Here is a 27,269-nt window from a genome sequence, read left to right on the forward strand (position 1 = left end):
GTAAACTGTTTTATATTTAAACATATATTTATAGAAAATCTGTTATTTTTTTATTTTGTTATACCTATTGTTACAAAATGAATAGGTAATTACATAGAAAAATTAAAAGTTTTATAAATTGTAAATATATTTTTTATATTTAATGCTCATAGATATATTTTGAAATGTGGGTACAATATTTGTAATTTAGTTTATTATGTAGTTTAAAAATAACTTTCACTGTACTATCATTAAGTAATGAAGAAAACAGCATTTGCTTAAAAAAATTAATATTTTTCGACATTATAATCTTACGTATTTGTATTAATATATGTATTTTATCATCAAAATCATACCTTACTTGTATATTTGGTACCTGCCTCAAATAATGGCAAAACATTAACTGTACCTAATCTGTAGTTAATGCACAATTGTTTTTAAAATTATGTTCAATTAAATTATTGACAAGTCAAATTTGAATATATTATTTTATTACAGTGATTAATTTTTTAAACATATATTAAAATATTTGATTTAACAACAAATAATAATATGATTGACTGCTTTTTTTAAAAGAAAATTTTGCAAGTCTATGTTATTGATAAAATACAAATTACTCTTATTTTATATTTAGAAATAACATACCGTAAAAATCAAACTGTAGTTAAAATATTGAAAAAATCGTGTATGATAATTATTATGGTTAAGAGGGTAAATTAACAGTAATTATTTTGTTATTTTGGCAGGTTTCAGTATTTCTGTTTAACTTTATCAGTTATTGTCCATTAATTCAAGAACACAAATAGCATTTTAGCAAGTTTATAATCATGTAATAATATTTTAATTTCAATAATTATTAGGTTTTTTAATTATTGGTAACAAATTTACTATTATTTAAATAGAAACCTTTAGTTTTATATTTATTTATTATGTTGAATTTAGTACATAATAATATATTCAGAAAATAATAGTTGTAAATAATAACATTGATACAAAGTATTTTATACTCGTTCCTACATATTTATTTTTAATTCCTGGATCAAGTTGATTTTTAATGAAAAAAACTTAACGTGGAGGCTGAAATACTAACATAAAAATGGTTTGTTCATTGTTAGATGGATACAGAACATTGCCGTTAAGTGCTAAGAGCAAAGAAACTGTTGCGCACATTTTTGTAGGTTAGGGAACAATACAAAACTAAGAAATAAAGAATCACCGTGAAAATTAATCAACACGTTAAAAAGGCTTTGGGAAGGCATTGTAAACTGACGTGAGCTCGAAAATTGCCAAAATTATACGTCCCGCTATTCTTCATTAAATACATTTATGAAATAACCGCTGTCGTAGTTTCGCTCCACGGTTATTCCGAACCCATATTAATTTAACGTCATCCGTGTCAAACCTTTGAATAATATGGATTATAAAAGTCAGTCGAATGAATAATAAAAACTTTAACACAAAATTAGCTGTTGAAAAAATGATACAAAAGGGTTTGACTCGATATAAATTTACTGATGGTTTTCCTTGTACAATAAAAAAAATAAATATAAACTACCTATGGGAAATTATCAGGTGAATAAAAGCGCTAATGATGATATCAAAAGGAAAACGATATACCGTAATTGAATTTCCGTCTAAAGAGTGAAAAGGAAGAAAGGGGTAAAAATAATGGAAAGAAGGATAGTGGTGACAGCAAAATGTTAAATAAGAATATTCATGGAAATAAAACAAGTATTTGAATTAAAAATGTTTTTTTATACGGAAATACTTAATCTGAAATTATGAAAAACAAAGAAATTTTAAGTGTAAACTAACAACGGAATAAAATGATTGGAATTAATGCCATTATATTTATGGAAAATAATATAGTTATAAATCTTATTTTTTTAGAACAATACGAACATTAAATATATATTATCGAATTTATAAGTAATTAGCATGTGGCTATTAAAAATGCAAAAAAGCACGTGTAATAAAAATTATTTGGAAAAAAAATGATTAACAATATTTGAAAATTTAACTGATATTATAAATTATATCAAATGTTCTTTAATGTATTATGTGAATAGTTTTTTTTTAATGCCATTGCGATTAATAGTTATATTTTATAATTCAGTTGTGGTTCCACTTATGGTGTACAGATCGGAATTTTGGATAGAGGACAATCAAAAGGACAGATGGTGGGAGTAACTGATATGAAATTGCAACGGTGGTTGTATGGAGACGTGGAGTGACTTGGGAAGACTTTGGAGGCAGAGCCATAGGAGGTTTAAGGCGTGATTAGCCCACTATATATAATTGGTAATTAAGGGTGAAGAATAGACAGAGCTGTCAATGCTAATCTCAATGTGTCAGCTAATATATACAATGCTTGACATTGATTAAGACTTTTTTAGGTCGATTGGAAGCAGTGATTTTCTGTTTTTATATAACACACGCGAAACGTAGAAATTTATATAATTTTATATAGTGAACTGGTAAGAATTCTGAAAACAAATAAATTTGAATACATTGTAAAGTCTTTTTGAGATTGAGTTTCCCAAATGTATTGTTGTATACCCTAAATCTTAAAAAAGTCATACTAAGAAAAGTAGAGTAGACGAAAAATTAAATATTTAAATTTTCGGAGAAATAATAGTCAAAAAATCAAAAAATGACGGAACTAGAACTCAATTAAATTGAAAACAAATTCAAATTTTTTTTCTGAAATATTATCGGTTCACTAAATCATTTGGTAAAATTGAAATCAAATTAGAAATTGGAATTCCTGTGTACGTATGTGTTAAACAAAGGCAGAAAGGAATAGATTAAAATCCACTAAATAATTGTTTTTAAATTACCATTGGATACTCTAAGACTTGAAGAGTAAGTTGATTGAACAATAATATTTTTTTATTTAAATTATTTTTATCACTTTCTTGGAAAAATATTTTGGTTTAAAGTAATGGCGAATTGTAGTTATTAAAAACTTAAGAATTTAATTCATTTTTCAAGTTTATAAAGTAATAAAAGGCAGAAAAGATTAGTTAAATCTGTGAATGAAGTTTAGTTAAGACTCCATACATAATTATTTTCTCTAATTTGAATATCTCTAAGTGAATTTAAACCTATGGCTTATACGAGGTCACTATATCCTTTCCTGGTTTATTTCATTCTTAAAGATTAGAAAAAATAATGGGTTTCTCAAAAATTAACCAAATTTTACAGAATAGCTTAGCCAAGTCTTAACCTTAAAGTCTTTCTTCAATATATAATTTTCTGATCATTTTATTGTGATTGGACAAAAATATATTACAATGTTAGATTAATTAACTATTTTTGTTAACTAGATGAAATTCTAAATTATTGAAAGATATTTATATAACTCTTTACAAATTCAAGTTCTAATAAAAGTATAAACCAAAAAAACATAACTGTAATGATAAAATTATATTTTTATGTTTTATTATTTTAGTAATTAAGTTTTTACTGATTTTTTTTTATGAAATTCAAAAAGGCTTTGATCTCAAATTATTTCGATATTCAATACCCTAAAATCTCTCTAAAATGGTGAAAAAAATGTATGACTGAAATAATAGGAAATATAATATTGTTGAATACTAGTATTCAAAAATCTCTAAATAAAATAACTTTAACTATATAAATTAATATAGATATTCAATAACATTGGAAGAAAAATTCAATTACCATTGAAAATAAGAAATAATAACCAATATTTTATGCAATCAAATACCAATCACTTTTATTATACATTAATGTTAAAACTATGATTTAAACATGAAATTTCAATTGTTATACAATCAACCAATACCCAAATTTCAATTATTGTAACAATATATGAAATATTTATAAAGGTATCAATATCGGTGTTTAATACCGAATCAATACTGACTTCTACTTCAACGTAAATGAAATATTTGTGCTTAAAGCCATGTAATAATACATATTTTAAAATAATATGTATAAAAATGTACCATAACACGGTACGAGTATAGATGGCAATTGTATTTTATGGTTTTCTTAATTATATAGTCATATCTATTTTAACTTATATGACAACACAATTGTTACACAATAATAAACAGCATAGTACGCATCTACATTCTAATTGAATTTAAAAATCATATAACTCAAGTACAAAATGTTATTGCTACAATTCGATAATTGTCAACATTTCTTTATATGGCTTTTTATCTTTAAGGCCTCAAAAGAATAATACCCAGATTGTAGTAAATTATAATATGTTCGAGCATCTTCGATACCACGGTTGTAGTTCCATACAATATAGCGTTTAGATACTATCGATACGTGTTTGCAGTTTATTTTTATAAACGACAACTCCAATTAATATGTTTACTCTATTTAATATTATTTAGTCAAATAAATGTTTTTTTTTATACCACTTCTAAAGTTAGAAGAGTCATAATTTTTCTACAGAAGGCCAAGTTTTTTGAGACATTCCAAACTTGTATGAGTAAGCAAAAAAGGTCAGTGTAGGAAATTACAGCATTTTTTTTTTGCAAGTAAAAATATAAATGTAGGAGATTATAAAATCTTTTATTTTCAAATAAAGGACATTCAAATAGAAGTTTATATTTGTCCTATTAATCGTAATAGTTTTTCACCTTTTACGCAGGTAAAAAGTTCATTATCGGTTGTCATAAATCGTGTTATGAACCAATGAATTATTTAGTAAAATAATGAAATTATTGATTATGTACCTAATGTCCTTATTGCAAAATTATATTAATGTATTTTTTAAAAATATTTTTAAGCAATACAAATATTAACTGTTTTCAATAGTTTTAACGCGTACATGCCATTAAATTGCCTATACAACACGCCGTGTATATTTTATTTTATCATGACACGGACAATGATTTATTAAATATTATAATAAACATAATAATATAATATAATTATGAACTGTGACGTTATGACTTATGGTTGAATTACTGGCATTTTTTGGAACACCGTTAAAAAAAAAAAATGTTTTTCTAGTTTGATCACTATCAGATTAACCAGACAAATATAATATGTAATTCATAATAATATTAAAAAATATACTAGGTAAATTATTTTACATTATATATTGATTAAAAATGTAGTTATGATATTAAATTTATTAAAAATATCTTTATAATAAAGAAATAGAAAATTAAAATAATGCTTGAAAGATTAATCAAATATATTTTTGTTTGATAAAACAAAATGTTATTTGAATCAAAATGCCTCAACACTAAAAATGTTTGTACGAAATATTTGTTTGATTACATTCTTACCTTTGGTTTTTATATGATCGAAATGTTTATCAGCTGTATTTATCTCGAGTTCCAATGCCTTGACAAACCATCTTTCTCCTCCAAGAGTCTATAACATCAAACAAATTGTATTTTTGAATAATCTCGAAATATATTTTTATATTATATAATAAGTAAATTATTTATAATTTATCAGTTGTGGTGCTTTCCTAAAGATTGTTCAAGATAGACACCCTCAATTCGCCATCCGTTCTTTCACTCCTTTTACCTAAACTTATTTTAATTTGTACAACATTATTTAAACTATATCAAACTATGATACAAAACACCAATTTTTTTTTTAAATTTTTCAACCCAATAGACTGTTTAACTTTTAAAGTATTTATATATTTAAGTCTTTCTGATCTAGTTTTAATTTTTAACTATAAATATCTTGTTTTTCATCTTAATTTTAGAATTCTAAATATCTTGTTCAAAATATTTTAATTTTAACATAAACATAAACTTACATATTGAAATCTAATTATAACAATACAAGAAATATTTTGGAAATATCTGAATATTATTTTAGAGCGTGTAAAAATATTTTTTAGTTGAAAAAACTATCAAAGACTTTACGCTATTGAGATTATTATGTATCTAACTTTGTTCATAAAATCCATTTTTAATTTTAATAATTACAGAAATGAAAATTCCACGTTCTAAAAACAATTAATTATATAATTTTCAACAAACATTATATTTGTAAATAATATACTGCTGTAATAATAAATATGAAAAGGGATAAACCCGGTCTGAATTTTTAGTGTTATATATTTTTCTGTAGAATAATTTAATTGCGTTTTGTTTATGATGAATATAAATATAAAAATATCTAATCGAAGAGTTTAAATTTAATTTCTGTTGTAAGTTTTAATGTAAGTTCACATTTAAAATACATAATGTATGGTTTCTAAGAATTTAATATAAAATATTTAATGTCATTCAATTAATACTGTAGACATAGGTATATATAACTAATATGACATTATATAGTCAAACTTGTTTAATTATATTGTCATACCTATTATAATTTCGTATAATTATATTACATTAAACAATATTCATTTTTAATTCCAAAATAAAATACATAACATTATTGTTCATAATTATAAGTTCAATAGTAATAATACACATCATTATATCAAAACAAAATATTTCATCAAAGTTAGTGGTTTAGAGTTTTTTTTAAATGTTTTTTTTTTAATTTTAAACTAATCACTTTGAAATATGATTGAATACGTCTTATGTTTAGCTAAAAATTGTCCAATGAAACATAGGTGAAAATTAACTATATTTGATAAACTCAGCTAAGTCTCAGAAAGAAAACAATAAGCAAATTATTTGACATTTATTTGTATAAAAAACACATTAGTATGTATGTCCATAGAAATTAGTTTAATATGCTATCGAACTTTAAATTTCAGTATCCAATTTTGATGAGTGGTTTTGGAAGTATATATGAACTTTAATCGACAAACGTGATACTAAGTTTTGAAGCGTGTAATATAAACATGTGTTTCGTGTACAAAAATAAAGTATTATATTAATATGTACTAGAAATGTTTTTGAATCAAAAATTACCTGAAACTACTAAATACTAATCTAATATTTTTGAGTCTCTTTCGTCTGAAATATAATTTAAGCATTATAATATGATACTCTGAAAACTTCTGCACAACTATTCAGTGGATCGATAAGAAGAAAAATAAATGGTGCGTATACCATGTATCATAACTTACATTACGTATAATGTAATTATAGTTAATGGAAGTTAATGAGTATAACTCAGGGTTTTTTAATTATGCAAATATATCCTACCTATATTTTAATTGAAACATTAATCCATACATCAACGAAGTCAATTACAATCACGTCGTCATGAAGATAAATAAATTTAATACAGTACAGTTTCTTATATACAAATTTATATACTATTTATTTTTTTGGTTTAATGGAACAGGTGGGAACATAAACTTACTATGTTTATGTCCAGCCGTTCCAATTATGTGTAGTATGTTTTAATAATTGAGTGAATTGACCAATTATCAGACGTAAAGGTAAGAACATTATCCGTGCTTGCACATTGGTTTTTTAAGACATTTAAATTTTTTAAAAGATGTGAATATGTAAAATATCACAATTTATACATTTATACATTTAACTTCCAAATTTAAATATCTAGGTTTTTAAAAAAAAACTTATTAAAGCACAGACAATGTTCATACATTGAAGTTTGATGATATCTCAATTTTATTTATTAATCAAGGTAATTGCACAACATTGTAACTGCTGAACACAAATATATTGCCTAACGTTCGTAAGACGGAGACAACACACGTGGGTGTGACGTCCTCAGTGTACATTTGCTGTAATATGTTTAATGATTATAAATTATAAATGTCCATTTACCTATATTGAAAACTAATGAATATTATTCTTTTTTTAGTAGCAAATGAGTTATTCAATTCAAATACCTACCACATTTAATTGCTGTGCAACCATAAATTGTATTTATTACTAAAAACACATAGGTCGTGAACCTACTTCAAAGTACACTGAACTCTAGTCATAACTAGATGGGGTATAAACAGTTATACCAATATAATCAATTATATATAGTTATTTACTATATCCTCAATATATATATGAATTAGTATATTCAAATATTATATTATACAATAATACAATTTTTTTTTACATTTTTATTAAACTCAAAAATATTTACTTTCTAAAATAATAACGAAGTTTTAAATTCATCTTAGATTCAACATTACAGTTAGATTAATGCAATCATTGATAAATGTAAATTGTTATACGTTTATTTTAGTATTATGTTCGAGTATGCCTACTTAAAAAAAAAAAAAAACAATTGAGCAAATTCTATGGAAAATAAAAAATATTCCATACATTTGTATTGTAAAAAAAACTTTGTTATAAGCTGAAAATTTCAATTTCTCTATTTGTACTTTCCATTAAACTCCCTTTTTTTACCCAAAGGTGATTAGAAAATTACAATTATATATTTACCTTTGTGAAGTACCAGGTAAAGACGAAATTTTTCCATTTCAGTATTAATGTTGCATCATCCTCATTGCTGCAATCACCAGTTACTTCTGCATCGTCCGGAACATATAGATCAGTTTGCTGTAGTTCACATAATATCCATAGAATAATATTATAATAAATACAAATTTATATTCAAAAATATTATTTCTGACCCTTACGTCTTCAGAACCAAGTTTTGTTTTGAACTTTACTTCTATGACAGCATCTACCCTCAACAGAATACACGTATTACCTTCTTCCTCATTTAGTCGGAAAAGTGACGCAACAATATTACTTGGTTGAGTTGCTGAGAAAAAAATATTTATATTATTATCTACATATATTTCTGTGTTACGTGTTACAATCAACGGTTATAAATAAATCTTTTTGTGAAATAAAAAAATATTACTTTTAAAATGCATAGTGTTCAGTACCAGTATGATATAAATTTACTTTATTTTAAGTATGTGCACTATATTTAATAAGTTGTAACAAAATACGATGTATAAATGTCAATAAGTATTTGTTATCATAATTTAACAAATTCAATGCAATTTATTTTTTTAATTTAAACAATAATAATATAATATATGATACAAAAATTAATTGAGATGATAAATATATAATTAAAGTGCAATATAGTAAAATATGAAAACTATCTAATAATTTAAACAGCTTTAGCTTTACTTGTTGTTATGTCAGCTTTATTGTACAAAACGGCACTTTTTCGGACCGATCTCTGAGTTTCATCGTCTGCGTTCGACACGGGATCTAGTGAGCTTTCGTCCGGTAAATGTTTCTAAATATACATGACGATAAAATGATTAATGCTTTTGACATAGTGTGTTATAATTCAACATTTTGTAAACTTAATCCTGACAACGCTATCAAACAATTTGAGATCTCTCTACTTTCGCCACAGAGAGGTTTAGGCTCAAGATTTATGATCCCTGTTCTAGACCGTTCTCTCGTTATGTATATTCGAACACTTTTAGAAATTTTTAATCCCGAGGGATTTATGATGAAGTCACGTTTTTTTATAGGTTGCTACCTTCAGGGTGTTGTAAATAAATCCAAGCGTAGGTAGTTTTTTGTTTTTATTATAACGAATAATTTACAACACAAACACTGTACCAACCTTAATTTGATATTTAATACGTTTTAATTATATTTTCTTTTATAGTTATACTATTGAATTTATAAAAAAATTCAAAGGAATCATGGTTATATGATTTAATTTTATAATTTTATTATTGACATTGGTTTAGGACTTAGAATGGCTTTGTATCAATTTTAAGTTCGCTCTATATTAACGTTGATTTTTGTTTGTAAACTCTATGAAGACACCAAGAAAAATAAATTGAAATTGGGTATTATTGACTTAAGCTTAATTAAAGAAAAAAAAATGATGTGTAATGAACGCATTTCTTGAATAAATATCATGTTTAAAACTATTTTAATAAACAGTAGTAATTATAATGTAAAAATTAATAAAATATTGAAATAATATAAGAAAAATTGTGTAAGTTTATTGAAAAAGTATGTAATACTATTAAACCAAACTAAGCTTGTCTTACTCGGTATCTTTTGAACACGGACTTATACTTGTCAAAGTTGGTAAATTCTATATACAAATAATATATGTGTTTTTAAAGATACAAATCATAACACTTTTGAGGTTTAAGGTACTTATGTTGTGGATCAGTTATTTCTATGATATACACAGTACTTTCATAAGTGGTCACATGCCTACTGATATGGGCGTCAGTGATTTAAATCTCCAGATAAAATAACTTTGATCATTGCATAGCAGTTAGAATCATATGGATATCAACGTTTGGACTCTCCCCCTAGATATATTTCAGGATGTTTTCACACTTTTGTGGTAATTTTTTGGGCAACACAATGTTATCACTTTTGGCATCGAATAATTATTTTCCCATAACACGTGTAGGTATTTTAATTAAATAAGAAAACTTCTTCTATAAAGAAAATTACACACAAGTAATACTGTAGTTACACTTTGTAGTTATTCCCTAGGTATATTTTATATTTACTTTTCCTTCAGTTTTAAAATATTTTTATAAATTTTAAAATGGTTGAAGTATATTGTATATTGTAATTTTTTGTGAGCATTGAAATGTCTAAAAATAATTATATAAGACATAAATAATTTAAAATATAAACTGCTTATGATTAGATATGTAATGGTATTTAATACGTAAAAGAAAAATGTACAATTTAAATCAATAATCAGTTATGTGAAAATCAATTAAGTTACAATTAATAGAACTTAGACACCTCGTTAGGTACTTTAAAATATAAAACTTTAAATCAGGGCTTAAAATCGATTTCAAAATCGATTTTAAATATCGATAAAAATCGTTAAAATTTTTTTAAAAAATCAAAATTAATATCGAAATCGTGAATGCTTGTAAATGATTTTCAAAATTTCTATTAAAATTGAAAATAATTCACTAATATCAGTGATATCGAAATAATGTTATTTAAATTTTAAAATTAAACTAAAATAGAAATAAAAGAAAATTATATTTAAAATCGAAATCATAATATAATTAAATCGATAATCTGCATAAATAAAAAAATCATAAAATCACAAAATCAATATATTATTTTTAAATCGAAATCGAAAAATATTAATATCGATAAGCAAAATTGAAATTAAAATCGAAAATTTTTGTTTCGATTTCAAGCCCTGCTTTAAATTATAGTAAATTAGTATTTTGACAATTTATTATTTGTTTTAAGAGGATGCAATAAAAGAATCAGTTGTACCTATACGGCTACTTCATATAGTCCATTTAGATTTATTTCGACCCATAGTTATTGGAAATATTATTGGAAATACAGAAAGAAATTTCGTTATGTTGTACTAAAAATAGACGTAGGTATAAGACCGATTAAACTGTTGCATCTTCTAAATTAGATATCCATGTTAAAGGTTGAAAATAAATCACTACATAGAGTCCACTTTAAAGATCGCCGTGTTTACAGAGCACACAGCATAGAGTAATACCTAATACATTATATCATATAGAATTATCAAAGTTTTCAAGGTTTTTTTTTAAATTGTAATTATGATTATAATACTAAAACTTTAAAGATAACCACAATCAAGAGTCCAGAATTCAAAAATAAAGATTTATTTTTATAAGAAACATTTTTGATACATAAACCATTATAAATAAAGTATATTTAAAATGTCGACCCTACAAAACTGACACTCCAGGAATGGGAAGTACTCGAATGGAAGAAACTATTTTAACACAAGTTAAGTCACCAGTATTGTAATTGTTAAGATATAGGGCAGTAGTGATCAACATTTTTTTAGCACTCATCAGTCACAGCACAAACTGCATTATCATCATTATTTAAAAAAAGTGTTGAATAATATTAGTTAAATTATTAAATATTTGAATTTTAAATTAGATTTATAAATATTGTGGCATTTCTAATAAGTTATAGTTAGGAGGGTTTCACGATTTTGATGCGTATAGTTACAGATAACGAATTAACATTGGAGTCCGGAAAACCGGAGCTTGCATGTTACAAAATTATGTATCACAAAATTAGATAAATCCTAACACAATTACCTAGAGATAAAAAAAAATGTAAATGACTTAATAAATCAGTTTATTATATATTTATACTACAGTAAATATGCAAAAAATGTTTAAAAGGCTCACTTTATCATACTTACACATAAACAAGCAAAAAAGTAAAAGTCAATACATTAGACAACACTATAATAGGTTAGTTCAATAATTAATTATTTTTGTAGTTGATTAAATCAAATTCCATAAAAAGTATACATAAAAAAATAAATGTAGGTATTTATTCAATAATAAATTAAGGTTGTATAAATTGTTAGAAATTAAAAAGTGCATCAAGGGTTGATACAAAAAATTCTATGTATCAACTATTATTTTTGACATTTAATTAACTAGAATTTATCGCCTACTGAACAATGAATATAAAATAACAAACATTTCTTGACATTTATAAACCCTATGGATTAAAACACTAAGGCGTTTTTTTTTCTATTTATTATCAATGTATTTTTCCATCCTTTGTTTTATTCTATAATATTGTACAATATATTTCATACACAAGCATTAAGGAGATTCTATACCGACCTTTTTTAAGATATCAATATGAGTAATTTTTTAAGTGTAGATGAGTGAGTTTCGTGTGAATGTGTGCATATGAAGTGATCATTAGTGTGTGTGACTGTAATGTAAAAAAGATAGTAGAGCACTCTCGTACGTGTCACTAATCTGTAGTCGATCAATAATAGTTTTCAATAAATATAATGTATTTTTTGTGCATCAAAATAAAAAAAATGGAGACTCGATAAAAAATCGGAAAACTTATAGGTGCATTTTTTGTAACGTTTACTTGATACAATCACTTAAGTTTTTATTTTTTTTCTTCAAAATTTTTCATTTTTTTCATAAATTATTTATAACAAGTAGATACCACAACAAATTGAAACATTACTCTACATTTCTTATCTCATTAGGTACCTATTTTACCAGAACGGTGGACAGTATTGAACGATAGGTGTGATATTGTAAATAAAATTGGAAAGTATTAAATTTCAGAATATGTTTATTGAATATAGATTAACTATAATTTTCATGTTACATAATAATAATTATAATATTATATCATACAACACACCCGTTAGCACTTTTCATTCATGGTCTAAGCCAAGCATCACTTTTAGCTGTCAGATACACAACGCAGATAGAGGGATACTGAATATTGTCCTTTAATTTGAAATAAACATAATTTGAAACAGACCTATGAAATAAAAGTAAATCTAACTCCAATTTGGTTTAATATGATTTTAAAACCATCATAATTTGAATTCAGAATAAATGTCGTATAGTAACATAGTTTTAGAAGAGAACAACAAAAGCGATTAAATCAACTCAATAGTTCCTATTAATCCATAATCTATAAATATAAAATTGATTCATCAAAAAATGATCTTACATTAAAGACTAGAATTTTTAATCTTATGCTAGATATAAATTTATGAGCTATTGGTAGGTAGGTACCTATAGTTGAATAGTTTAATCAACAAACATTTAAAATTCAAATCAGAACATTTTAAAGTAATTACTTCAGATAATTGTTTTGATGTTTTAAATAAGAACAAATTTAAAACAATAAGTAGTTAATTAACAAATACATTGATTGATTCAAATATGAATTAACTCGTTTATATCACTTCGATTTTCACATTAAACAGAAAATAATAAAAGAAAATTACCACTTTGCGCTACTTTTAATTTTCGGTCAGTAGAGAGGAATTAACGATTTTTTTTAACTACTAAATCCAGAACATCCAGGGGTATTTCTAAATTTGGCTCTAGACTCCACTTAATGTGGCCCTCAAAATATGATTTTGTATTGTAAAATAAATAAACATGATACGAGGCAAAAGTAATATTTATGCCATTCTTTACCATTTTTCGCACACCATTCATTTTTATTTTTAATTGTTAACTTGTTAAAAGAGTTTACCCATCCCTGAAATAAACTAATTTGGGCATTCCAGACATTATACTACAATATTTTAAGAAAATGTTACAACACACTTAAATAAAACAGATAAATAAATTTAAAAAAAACAAATCACTTACCGCTTTTTGAAATGTTGTAATTGGGGACCGTTTTGTGTTATTTTGTTCATTTATTTGTAAGGCATGAATTGGAGAGACGAGGATATGATCAAATATCACAATTGCTAAAAACAAAATAAATATTTTAATTGTACTTCTTTTATAATTGTTCATGAATGCTCAATTATTAAATCTATTAGTAATAGCGTAATAAATTAAACGTGTTTTTACATAATTTTATATTAATTGTAGTTGAAGAACCATAAACAGTGAATGCATCGGAGTAATTTAATTATAAACAAGGTAATAATTTGAGAATGAAAAATGGTATTAATCTTCAAATATTTTATAGTATGAAACATACCGTTCATAAACATGACCTACATCTTTAAAACGTTGTATAAATATATATATATATTATCTGAGAATATAACAATATTATATTATATTACTTGTTTTTAAAACGCTAAACATCGATTAGCATTACAACTTTGAATAACTTACAAGAACTATTTGAGTTAAATTTCAATCTTTGAGTATAATTTAAGAAAACTTATAAATATCTTTATGTATATTATATATACACTTTGCGAGAACTAACAATATAGTTTCATCTCCATTGTATTCTATTTTGTATATAATATATTAATAAATTGCATTGCTTTGATAAATGTATATGTAATAAATAAATTCTAGTTACCCTAGAATGAAACTTCATTAAATATGAAAAAATAATATATATTATTATTATTTCTGGAAATAAGAATAACAATAAAATATTTCAATTTAAAATTATAAATTAAAAATACACTTGACTTACTGATTACAAATATGACTAAGAGAATATTTCATTTATTTATATGTAAATTATTTTGTATGAAGTCCAATCGACGTTTTTTTTAACGGATTTATTATTGGTAATTTTATCGACATTTTTAGAAAAATATAGTAGTTCTGTGTAACTTACATGTACGAATCCTATTTTATTACCTTTTTACACTGTTGCGTGATACTACGGAATTAGGTATATAGAAAACAGAACAAATAAATAAAATCAAGTTGATGTAGATCGGCTATAACTACTTTCTATAATTATTGTACAATTGAAAGATATCAAAAATGTTTAACGTGTTTTATATTTATTATTCTCTACATAAATTAGAATAATATGTGAAATTATTTTTTTTTTTTTTACCGTTGTAGATTTTGAAACATTTTTTCTTACATTTGTATTTATTTAATGTATTCTTTTTCGTTATATTTATTTCTTACTTTGAAATAAAATAAAGCACAATTGTTGATGAGTTATTTTAAATATAATTTATTTTTGAAGAAAGAAGTCTTTTTAAGTTTTTCTTCTAGACATTTTTTTACGTCATTCGGTCTAACATTTTTAAATTTTTGTTCAAACAGTTTGAAAAAAAAATCCTAAGCTCATGTTTTGGATTAGTGATTAAGTATATTTTAGATAGCCCATAATGCTGATGAAAGGCTGACGTGAAGCAAATACAATTTAAAAAGTAAAATTGAGCACATCGTTCTAATTATATCGTAATTTGAAGCATAAATAATTCATAAGTTATAAAAAGTGGAGCCCAGTAATTTATAATTAATATTATAAGTCTTATAATCTTTCTAAAAACAGTTATAGTAAAGTATCTGCATTAATGTATATATGCATCGAAATTTTTCGGTGAGATGACATGTTAAAGGAGTATCTAAGACACATTTATAGATTTATTTTTTCAAATTTAAATCTAGGTTAACTTTACTAATAGAATTTAAATATTTCTTAGAAAAAAAAGTATGAGACAAATTAACAATAAAATAATAGAACCTTAATTACAAGTTGTGCCTGGTAATACAATTGTAATAATTATTAATTATAATCATTCATAGCTTATAAGAAGTAAAGAAGATAGTGCAAAAATAAATGAATACATCTCACCAAGTACCTATTTTAATTGAGAAATTATATATAAAGGAAATTCATTATTGGTATATGAAAATTGTATCCAATGATATCTGTGATAGATTTAGTAATATATCGTTGAATTATTTTTGTATTAACTTCTGATAATCACACCGATAACATTTAAACTTTTTTTTAACTGGGTTTTGAGTGCTATACATATTATTAAAAATGTTGTTTTTATAGTGTAAATGCAATGAAAAAGTACAAGAAAATAAAGTTATTTAATTATATTTAAAAATCACATAATTTCATTATTTTACGTTATCATTTTTTTTATTATTTGACAAATGTATTGTTGAACATAAATAAATATCACAAATGCATTATATTTATTTGTGATATAGTCATATAGATAGTATATTTAAATGCACTTTACATAATGTGTACCTATCTTATATTACATAAGTGCCTACCTACTTTGAATTTGAATTTATACTGTTATATGTGTGTGAACCAATTAATACATTTTAAAAACATTCTGAATATACTCTTATTTAGACTTTAAAATTATGTTTAATACCTTAATAGTATTAATAAAACGTTTTTGAAATAAAAAATTTATTTAGTTTTAACACATCGCTGTTTTCTTATGTTCTTGTCTGTCATAAAAATATTTCAGTGCAGTTTAGAATTATTTTATGATAATAAAAGTTCAAAGATGTAAAAAAACAAATAAAAACTATATTATGTTGACTAGAAAATAGAGTAAAAGATTCAATAAAATAACAATGGATGTACTAGAACTTTAAGAAGAAAATATTAGAGCATAATTTATTAAAAACCGTGTTTAGTGGTATATTTTGTATCATTTTTTTGGGGGGAAAACATTGAAAATTTCAATTCATAATTTAATTTTTACAGTTACTACTTTATTTATATTAACATTCACTGAAAAGCTGATTATTTATGTAAACAAAAAAAAATAAATAACAATTTAATAGAAATTACAATGGTCTTGAAAGTCAACAAAATTAGCAAATAATAAATTATGTACCCTCAAAATTGTTCCTCCAAAGAACAGGTAACATTTTTTTTTTAATATTCAACCAAGAAGATCATTCAAATACATTAAATACATATCATTCAATTGAAATATTCTAAAACCAACTATTTATATTTTATTGTAAAAAATCATAGATCACCTTTGAAATAAAACATTATGATAAAATAAAAACACACGTGTAATGTTATTTTAGTAAAGACAAGCACTATAGAAACACTTTAATTTCAAAGTAATAAGCTCAAATGATTGAATGCAAAATGAAAATGTGTTTATTGCTCTACATAATTATAAATAATAAAATAAAATAAAATTATGGGATGTGTATTCAGTAAGTAAATTAAAACGAGTACCAAATATTTTTCAGTTATAAAAAAAATAGGAATTTATGACATTACAACATGCAATATCAAATTAAGTAAAATTGCTTGTGTAATACGATGTATAATATAGATTATAGTGTAATTAGAGAATTTTAGACACAGACATTGTTAAGGGATTTGCATGGTTAACATTATTCATTCAAGGCTGTTACAATGTATCAATAAATTAAAGCTAATTAATGATTTAGCCCTTATATTATTTGGATTAATTCACCGGTTTCGTCAATGAAATATTAAAATAGTCATGAAAGTCGTTACTAGAATATCAACATGCATAAATTCGATTTTAATTGGTTCTTTTCATAAATTAAATGCATGTGTAAAATACAATAATGAGTCAACTGTTTGTTTTGTTTTATATCTATTATTAAAATTATTAAATAATACATTTTGAACCTAAGATAACCCTTTTTAGTTCAAAATATTTTAATTAATTATACTATATCCATCTCATATATTACGAGTAAACATTAAAAAAAGATTAAAAAAAATATAGACTAGGCATCACTTTTCAATACCTACGTAATATGAAACTCGGTTTAGGTAGTATGGTCATTGCTCACTATATATTTTATAAAACGTATACAATAATAATTATTGATTAGTGTAGTTTGAAAGAGCCTGATTTTGACAGAACATCAACTGCATTTTTTAAGAGTTTGTAAACATCAACTGACCGAAGGGGTGTACTGCACATGGAACAATCACAATATTTGAAGAATAAAAAAAAAAATGTTTTCTAAATGTTTGAAACTAGAGAATTTGCTCAAATAGTTAACTTGACTTGTGTCAATTGTTTCGTCTTATCCAAACAATTACAAACATATTTTTTCATTAAAAAGAGTAGTATAGTTTCAACCTGGAGGGTACAGTAAACAAAATGGTATATTAATATGTTTAAGCCAAAAATATTTTATGATTAATCGAAAATTGATACGTCTGAAGTGTGAAACGTATACTATTTTTTTACACTTAGTTTACAGAACTTAAAATATTAAATCAATTTTATAACATTTAATTCAATACTTAAATATTATAAAAGTAACATCAACATTTTTCGAAGTTCGGAGTTTGAAATGCGCTCCGGCGTAATTTTGTAGTTTTAGCATTTCTTTTCCTCAAAATTAAAAAAATAATAATTTGTATACTGTTTAAATTTATATACATATATGTATATATCTTTTATATAGTTAAATAAATTAAATTACTTTCATAACAGTCTGTAAAAAAGGTTGGTACTACCCTAGAAAAATAACATTTTATCAAAATATGCCACTGTATATTTTACACAAATTAATGGTGTTCATATTATACACCATCGATTATGAAATTGCATGTTGGTAAATAGTACTTTTTTTAAATAAAACTTTATATTTACTTATTGTACTATTATAATCATCAAAATAATTTAGAAGAAAACTATAATTTTTATTTAAATTACACTGTATGTGTCTGCCGTTTAGACGTAATATAATTTCATTCGTATGAACATTAATAGAATACGGTTAGTCTCAATTGTGAAATCTTAGTTCTAACAATTTAAAATAAACAATTTTGTTTTCTGGAATAGTAAAATTTACTAAGAACTATTCACGAATAGTTCACATTAAGTGAACTACTGCTTTTCTGAACCACAACATAATGTACCACCTACATTTTAAAGGAAATAACACACCTAAAATAGAAATGTATGCTGTAAAATCATGTCCTGAAAGTGAACCACCTGAAATTGTATTATAAAAACGATTTAAGTATACCTCACGTTTTCAAGTTTAGTTTTTGAATAATATATAATTTTAAAGCATAAATACATGAGATACAGAGATCGCGTGTTGGCCGTTCGGTACTCGTTTTATGTTGGCTCAGTATTTACTATTTTGTATTATTAAACATTATAAGCAACAATAAAACTTTGAATTGAAAAATCGATTTTTAGCAAAGCACATCTTTCCATACAGTTTGCTATTTTTAAATTTTAAGATAATCATACAATTTTATTAAAGTGAGTAATGAGTATTTTTCGTTTTGTTTTTATTGAATATGTAGCTTAATTTTATTATTAGAAGTAAATTAGATGAACAAAATACGAGCCCTGTGTTGTATTGAAATTATTTTTGTTGTCTTAAAAATATAAATATAATTAATATTTATTATAAATTTATAAAGTTTAGATCCACTTAGAATCCAATTGTAGGTAACCCTGTTTCAATGTTAAATCTTGGTACAAGTGGTATTTTATTCGGGAAAACAGCTAACGAGATATTAATAACACGATTTTTCATTTTAAATCATTTTAAGAAGAAGTATGTATTAATAAAATTACATCAATAAAGTACAAATTTAAATACATATTTGAGCTCACATTTATTCCACTTAACCTAAAAATAATATTTGTCCAAAAATGAATACAGATTATAATAAATACATATTAATATTTTTCTAAACGTATTGTCATTTCAAACAATTCTAAAAACGAAAATAAATCTACTTATACCGTTGTATGTTTATCCTCATAATATAAACATGATTACATTTAATATTTATCAACGTTTTGATTCTACTCAAAGCAAAGGAGCTATGATTCTACGTCACAGTGGTAGTTATATTTTTCAAAAGTCAACTTTTAAATTTTGAGTGCAGTAAAATGTTTTATGCATTTATATTTATTCAAGATTTTACTTTTGTGAGGTTATGTTGGGTATTTAGCAGTTGTTTTCGAAAGCACTTTAAATCTCCGTGATACAAATGTTAGTAAAGCTACTTTTTAATAATACCGTGATCTTTATCTTATGTGGATGACATAATATTTAGAAGTCTGTTTCCACCAAACATTATTTTTACTTTAAATACAACCGTAGAAAAAAACTGTTTTAGTGTTACTCTCAAGACTTTTACTTTTTAAATGTGATCAGATAATGTGTTTATTTTTTTAATTAGATGCCATTATTCATAAAACATCGTTTTGTAAGTTATATTATGATATTAATTTAATATTTTACTATCATTATTATTCTTTGGATAATATGAAAAACTTATAATATTTCGAATAGGTTTACTATGTAAACTAATTTAAATGGTTCTTATTTATTTTGTTTATTAAAAAAATTTATTGGCAAATATATTATGTGTGACACACATTGGCGTAAGCTGTGTGAGGGGTGGTGCTCCATTTGTATTTTGTAATTAATTGGAAAAATATTATCGAAAACTCCTTTTAGATTAGAAGGACTTTTTTTCAGAATAATTTTATACTTAACACTAATTTACTTATTTTTTTTTAAAAAAATTATAAGTCACCATTTTACGTTAAACTGCTAAGCAGATATATTTTTTTTAAATTTCTATATTTATAATCAAATTTCAATCAATTATTTCTTAATTTATTTAGTTTGGTGTACTAAAGATAATATGTCTATGGTAATGGGCTTAGAAGATTTGATGACATCCTGATTTGAAAATATTATAGTAATTAATAATATTAATAATTAATTATATAACACGTAAAAATTGTCTGTGTATAATTATAAATCCTCTAGATACTAGATTCGATATTACATATACCATACATTATTATGTTTTAGTAAAACATTTTTGAGGACTATAATATTATCATTAGTGCATATACTTTTTAATATTATACTTATTAATAATTATTATAAAAAGTATGATAATAATATATTTTTTACTGGGTATTATACTTTTTAATAACTCATAAACCACTCGTATGAAATTTGATTTAAATACATAAATATTTCAATAAAATTACCTACTTTACAATTTACAGTAAAAAAGTTTGATTTTTATCACAATCGGACACTGTTATGTGAATAAATCAAATTTGGTCTTAGTAACTAAATAATTCTAAAGATCAAACTTTTACTAAATTCATTATCAGACGAAAAAAATGTGGTTGATTATGCCTATTAAATTACCATATAATAAACATGAAGTGGTGAGCATAAATAAGAAGAACGATTTCGTGGGTAATAGCCATCAAATTACATCATTGAGTCTTATAAGCCTGTTATAAATTTATAATATTTTAACATATATCTGAGATAATACGTTATTCCACAGATTTAATAAATCAGTTATGTGGTTTGCTCGTTTAAAAATAATTGTCAAAGTCATGGGCAGACTGTCTCATATTCTGATTAAATATTATATTAATACTAATTGAAAACTAATTAGGTAACTAAGCTTATTATATTATGTGCTATAGTTCAGTTTAATAAATAATTACCATATAGGTGCCCAATTGTAATATCATTAAGTACAAAGAAAACAAGTAATCTACACGTGTTCAATGTTCATTTTTCGAAATAAACAATATACAGGTATTATAAATTAAGATACAAGTGTAAATTGTTATTTCATGGAAATAGTAAATTAAACAGAACAAAATACAAATCAACGTACAGTTTAAAAATTAAATTCAAATTAAATATGTTCAATCTAATGAGTAAATAACAGATATTATACATGAAAACATTAGTCAAGCACTATAGTAAAATGCAAATACGAAGAGGATTTTCTGTTCATGTATTTCATAACATGATCTACGGACATACGTAGACAACATACATAATACATAATAACAAAATATATCATTATGTACTAAAGGCATATCGTGTAAACCGATCTTATGAAATGGAAAAAAATTACAACAGTGTTATATCTGATCACCGTAAAAATACTAATCAACATAATATTATTATATCTACTTTAACTATTATAGCTTTAATGTGTTAACGGAACGCAGACCCGAAAAACATCGAAACGGGTTGGATAGAATTAGGGAAGGGGGGGGGGGGGTGCTTAGGGGTTCAGTTCACTGTATTAAGGTGCGAAATAGATAAAAAGATTGCTTTCGTCAGAGGAAACGAAGCAGCCTCGTTGAAAAGCTGCATGTTGGACTTGTCAAAGGGAATTATGATAGTACGGTGGCGGATTCGAGAACTGTGTATTTCGGGAGAGGAATTGGTAATCGTGGAGAATAATATTTTAGGGAAAAAACGAGACCACGAGACGTGCTAGATAGAAACGACCAACAAAGCGACTATGCAGTGATGTTACTGCTACCGCGGTATCTAACGTACCTACCTAATACTACTTTATTATTAATATGCAATACCGTTGATCGTCCAAAATAACTACCTATAATATACTAGGTACTATAAATCGGTGTTAATATGTGCGGTTTTAATAATTGGCGGTAATAGGCACGTAACATTTTAATAATGTGGGCATCAATTATATAAAATATATTATCATAATCGACTGGACTCGACGGAGGGGTAGCCGGGCACGCGGAAAGAATTTGGTTTTTTTACCTGCAGTCAACAAAATGCATCGGAACGTGGTGGACCGGTGGACGACGGTCATTGTGCGGCCGCGTGTGTTTCGGCGGGGTTGGCTCTCGACGACGACGATGGACGACCGCGGCGGCAGTGATGGTACCGGTGCAAACTGCGTCCGTCGACTGAGTCGGATATCGCGCGGCTGCCGTCGACCGCTTCTGTGTAACGTGCGTGTGCGAGTGGCGTGCGGTGCTCGGCGTCAGGTGCGTGTGAGCTTGTGTGCGTGCGGGCGCGTGCGCGTGTGGGTGTGTGCGTACGTTTGTGCGCGCGCTCCGCGTGATTGCCTGTGTGTGTGTGTGTGCGTGCGTATGTGTGCGCGCACGCGTGTCAGTGTGTGAGTGCGTGTACCGTCCGCACGAATCTGTCGTCGATCGAACGACGATCGCGGCAACGGCGGCGCCGGAGTTGGTCTCCGTCGGCGTCGTTTGCGTTGGTGACGATGATAATGGTAGTATAATAAGATGTGCTGTTATTGCGGTCGTAAAATAGAACGACGGAATTCGCGATATTATTATTATTATTATTATTATTATAGTAAGAATATTGTTATCTTTTAAATTATTATCGTCGAGGAACGATTTTCGGGGGGGGGGGGGGGAGATTACGGTGTGGAAATGGGGTAAATTAGAATCGTTATCCAAACCACGCGGGTAGGGCAACGACAGACGATGGTGTTGGTGCGCGTGGATGAAACTGCGCGTGCGGTGGAGCGACAACGAGGAGACGACCGCGACGGCGGTGGCGGCGGCTGTGGCGTGTGCAATGCGTGCGGCGCACCGAGCGGGGATGGGCGAAAAATTAGGAGAGAAAAAATGCCAACTCTTTGTGTATCGACGCGGGTAACACCCCTAAGCGGCCCTACATTCTAAAACGCCCGTCTATCGCGAGGTTCGCAGTTCAAATAAGGCACTCTATTTTCTTTTTTTTTTCATTCAAAAGCGTTTGCATTTTTTTATTCTCTATATTTCCCTCACTGATCTCTCTCTCTCTTTCTGTCCAATGGTCGTGGATACACGGTATGGTCGCGTTCAAAATTACAGTTTTCCAAAAAATTACAATACGAGCGGGCACATAACGTATAGCCGAAAACCGTGTGCGAGCGGCACTCCGGCGGTAATGCGTCACGACGAAGAATGCAGTTGTACGCAGTCCCCGTAAATTGCACGTTATTATAATATGTACACTCGCGCGCGGCGACGAATCAATATTATAACGTGTGCCGACCCGACCTCGCCCTCACCGAAAGCTCCGAACCGAGGCGGCGGCGGCGGTGGTGGCGTAGGCGGCGAGGGCGGCGAGGGCGGCGACGGCGCGCGCGTATCACCAACTACTACAGTGTAGTAGTAGTTTGCCTCAGTATGCGACCGACTCCCTCAACCCCATCCCCCCCAACCATTACCCCACAGCTGCCCCCCCCCCACTCGCTTCTCACCACCGCGGCATTCGACGCCAACACCCCTGCCCAGTTACCCCCTTGCTGGCTGCCGCAGGCGGCGACGATGACGCACCGGGTAAGTCGCAGGCACCCACACGACTTACACATACATCATATTATTAAAACACTTTGGCGACCAACGCGTATGTATGTGCATGCGGTTTATATGCATGTGTGTGCGTGGGTGTATGTGTGTGCACCTCGTGGGTGTACGGTGACGATGACGACAACGCCGGAGGCGCTCGTGTCGGGCCGTTCGACGGCAGCGGTCGGCGAACTTTTTCCTTTTTATTTTTTCTTGTTCGCCTACCCCTCTCCCCATCCCCTCCCCTTTCCTGCCAAGGGTTTTCCGGCTCGTTATTCATTTCGCTTTTCCGCGGAGCGAAAACAAACGGGTGTGCACGTGATCACGTTAGTCCAAAGCACCGGAGCCGGTTGCAGGGTTTGTTCGTTTTGGGTTGGGTTAGGTTAGTGAACCGGCTTTTGATGTAAGCTTTTATTATACAGACGTCTGCAATAACTATATTACAACATATTTGGTATTTTATGCTCGTATTATATAGTTTATATGGAGGTACTCGAAAAGTATAAGACTTCGGAATCGGTCTATGACAGTTTTCAATGTTTTAAATCACTCACGGTGTACCGTAACATCGAAATACATTTCCTAATTTCCTAATCATTGAATAATATACGTTACAGGCATAGATCATTGTTAAATGCCAATTTTCCGGCATTGGTGTTAGGTTATCACGGTTAGATTAGGTAAAAATATTTTATTTTTTTATACGTATAAATGTAAAATACTATATAACTGCAATGAGTGCAATGAATAATGAGATCTTGATGGATCAACTAGACATCAACTTAGCTTCTTTAAACTTGGTCTTTTTGCTACGCGTTTTTCAATCTTTTTCAAACAAATAATGTTATTTATTCATATTATATAAAACCAATAAGCAATGAGTCCCTTACCTACCTTCAGTTGTTCGATATAAATTTATTTTTTATTTAACATAGAATACTATAAATGCATTTGGAATATTAGTTAGTTGATCTCTTATGTTTAAAGAAATAGATTTAGGTAATCTAAATTAAACTATATATTAATATTAAAATGTATAATAATTGTTCGTAATGCATATCATAATTCATAAATATCCCAATACTAAAATATATAAATATGTATACATCATTTTTACAAATTATAATGTGATACTTCTATCTACATTCTACGTCATAACGATTAACGACGATTCGAAGAAGACATTATCAAAAATATAGTGGACTACATAACTAAATTTCATTTATCAAATATTTATACTAGCATTTTATAGACACTAGACAGTGTATAATTTTCAAAATATTTTAGATTTTTTTGAAAAATGTAAAGAAAATTAGATTGTTCTACTTTTATAGTTTTTTTTTTTTTTTGTATCCATGATAATACAATTTAAAATTGAATATAAGTTTTTATTACAGAAATAAATAAAATTGTTGGTACAGATGTTATCTATACTCTGGCCGATTCTAAGTGAGGTACATGGTTTACGAATTCGCAGTAGTTATAATATACAATGGTATCAGCTCCCACATAATTTGACTAGTAGCAGTTAGTTATTTAGTAAGTATTATTAATAAATTAATAAAAACAACACATCAAAAATATGAATTTTGGAAGATTTTGCAATACCAATGAATCAATTTTGTATGATTTATGATAGATCTATATGATAATTTAATATTTTAATGAATTTACTTGGGTGATATATACTCAGTATTAATTATTTATTTTATGATACATGATATGTATTTACGAGTTCAATAGTGAAATTGTTTACAGCGGTAAGTGACATTTAATTAGGTTTTACAAATGGTACTATGTTCCTATTAATTAAAACTATTTATGTTCCATCAATAATGTATTAAAATTATTTAGTTATATACAATGCATTTACAAATGAGTGTTATTACTTTTTATTTGAATACAATATACTTACTATACCTAATATCTACTTTATTTTTATACTACAATAATAATATAATATTAAGGTCATATTGAAAAATGAAAAACATTTATTAATTACCTATATTTAAACTGTATTTTCTCCCAACACCAAAACATAAATATTCTAACTTACAAATACTTAACTATCTTTATGTCCGATTATAGAATTTGTTACCATTAATATTATTGCGTCAGATAATATTTTAAAATAATGTATTAGAGTAGAAATAATATTTTATCGGTAGGTAAGTAATTCGCTTAAATTCATAGGTAAGTAATATAATTTTGATTGTTTATTTAATATTTATAATTCAACAATACTATTTAGTATTTACCTATTTTTCATTACCTTTTAATGTCATTATTTTTCAAGACATACTTACATAGTTGCTTTATGTTCGGTATCAGTTTTAAATAGAATCCTGTGAATATATGAAAAAAAATATTTTATATGATTATTTTGATTATTTTAATGTTATATTGGAAATCTGGAATTAACACACACTAATGTTCTAAGAATTATGCAGTGGTAAAGATTCATATTAAGAAGATATTATTTATGAAAAGTGGCTGAAAAAAGCCACTAAACGCTAGCAAAGAATGATATATTTGGAAAAAATCAAATACCACTGAAAAATATCAATCACTGTTTAAAATCAATATTAACCTTATCAACTTTTAATTTTTGATAATTTAATTGGTTATGATACCATTTATGCAAAAATAACGTATTATTTATCCGATTTGTTTTTAAATTAAATATTTAAATGTCAGTGTGTAAAATGCACCTAAATAAATATTTGATACCCCTCATCAAAAGCACTCGGCGTGGCGTACACCTACATTGCCCGCTCTCTATTTCTCCATCTATAGTGTCTGAAATTTGTTTGCCGTATAGTTTTCAAAGATGTTTACTTTGTACTAGTAAACAATTAACCAACTCTCATCTTTTTATATTATGATATAATTATGTCTGTAAGCTTTTCATAGTGAGCCATATTATTTCATTACAAGTTATGATGAGCTGTTTTCACGCTAGATACTCAGACCTGCTTTGAGTTAATATGTGTGTTTTCAATTTTGTGTTGTGTTAACTGTCAATATTTTTTTTTTTTTTTTTTTTTTTT

At 26.6% G+C, this 27,269-nt stretch overlaps 2 protein-coding genes across 3 annotated transcripts in view; both read right to left on the reverse strand.

Annotated features, from left to right (window-relative positions):
• Positions 1–22,921, reverse strand: part of LOC111040464 (lysosome-associated membrane glycoprotein 5) — a 33,241-nt gene extending 10,320 nt beyond the window's left edge. The window contains exons 1-6 of one of the 2 annotated variants that reach the window (XM_022324389.1): positions 22,673–22,921; positions 14,003–14,106; positions 9,015–9,126; positions 8,501–8,634; positions 8,310–8,426; positions 5,262–5,349 (exon numbers count right to left, since the gene is read on the reverse strand). In XM_022324389.1, coding sequence (XP_022180081.1) covers positions 5,262–5,349; positions 8,310–8,426; positions 8,501–8,634; positions 9,015–9,126; positions 14,003–14,106; positions 22,673–22,724 — 607 coding nt within the window. In that variant the 5' untranslated portion in view covers positions 22,725–22,921. The remainder of the gene's footprint in view (positions 1–5,261; positions 5,350–8,309; positions 8,427–8,500; positions 8,635–9,014; positions 9,127–14,002; positions 14,107–22,672) is intronic. The other variant, XM_022324390.1, reaches the window with a different exon arrangement.
• Positions 22,922–26,487: 3,566 nt separating this feature from the next.
• The window catches only part of LOC111040463, a 4,846-nt gene continuing 4,064 nt past the window's right edge, over positions 26,488–27,269 (reverse strand). Inside the window, exon 5 of the mRNA XM_022324388.1 lies at positions 26,488–26,564. Within this exon, the coding sequence (XP_022180080.1) occupies positions 26,488–26,564 (77 nt within the window). The remainder of the gene's footprint in view (positions 26,565–27,269) is intronic.

Source organism: Myzus persicae, unplaced genomic scaffold (genome assembly GCF_001856785.1).
Source record: "Myzus persicae strain clone G006 unplaced genomic scaffold, MPER_G0061.0, whole genome shotgun sequence".
Taxonomy (NCBI): domain Eukaryota; kingdom Metazoa; phylum Arthropoda; class Insecta; order Hemiptera; family Aphididae; genus Myzus; species Myzus persicae.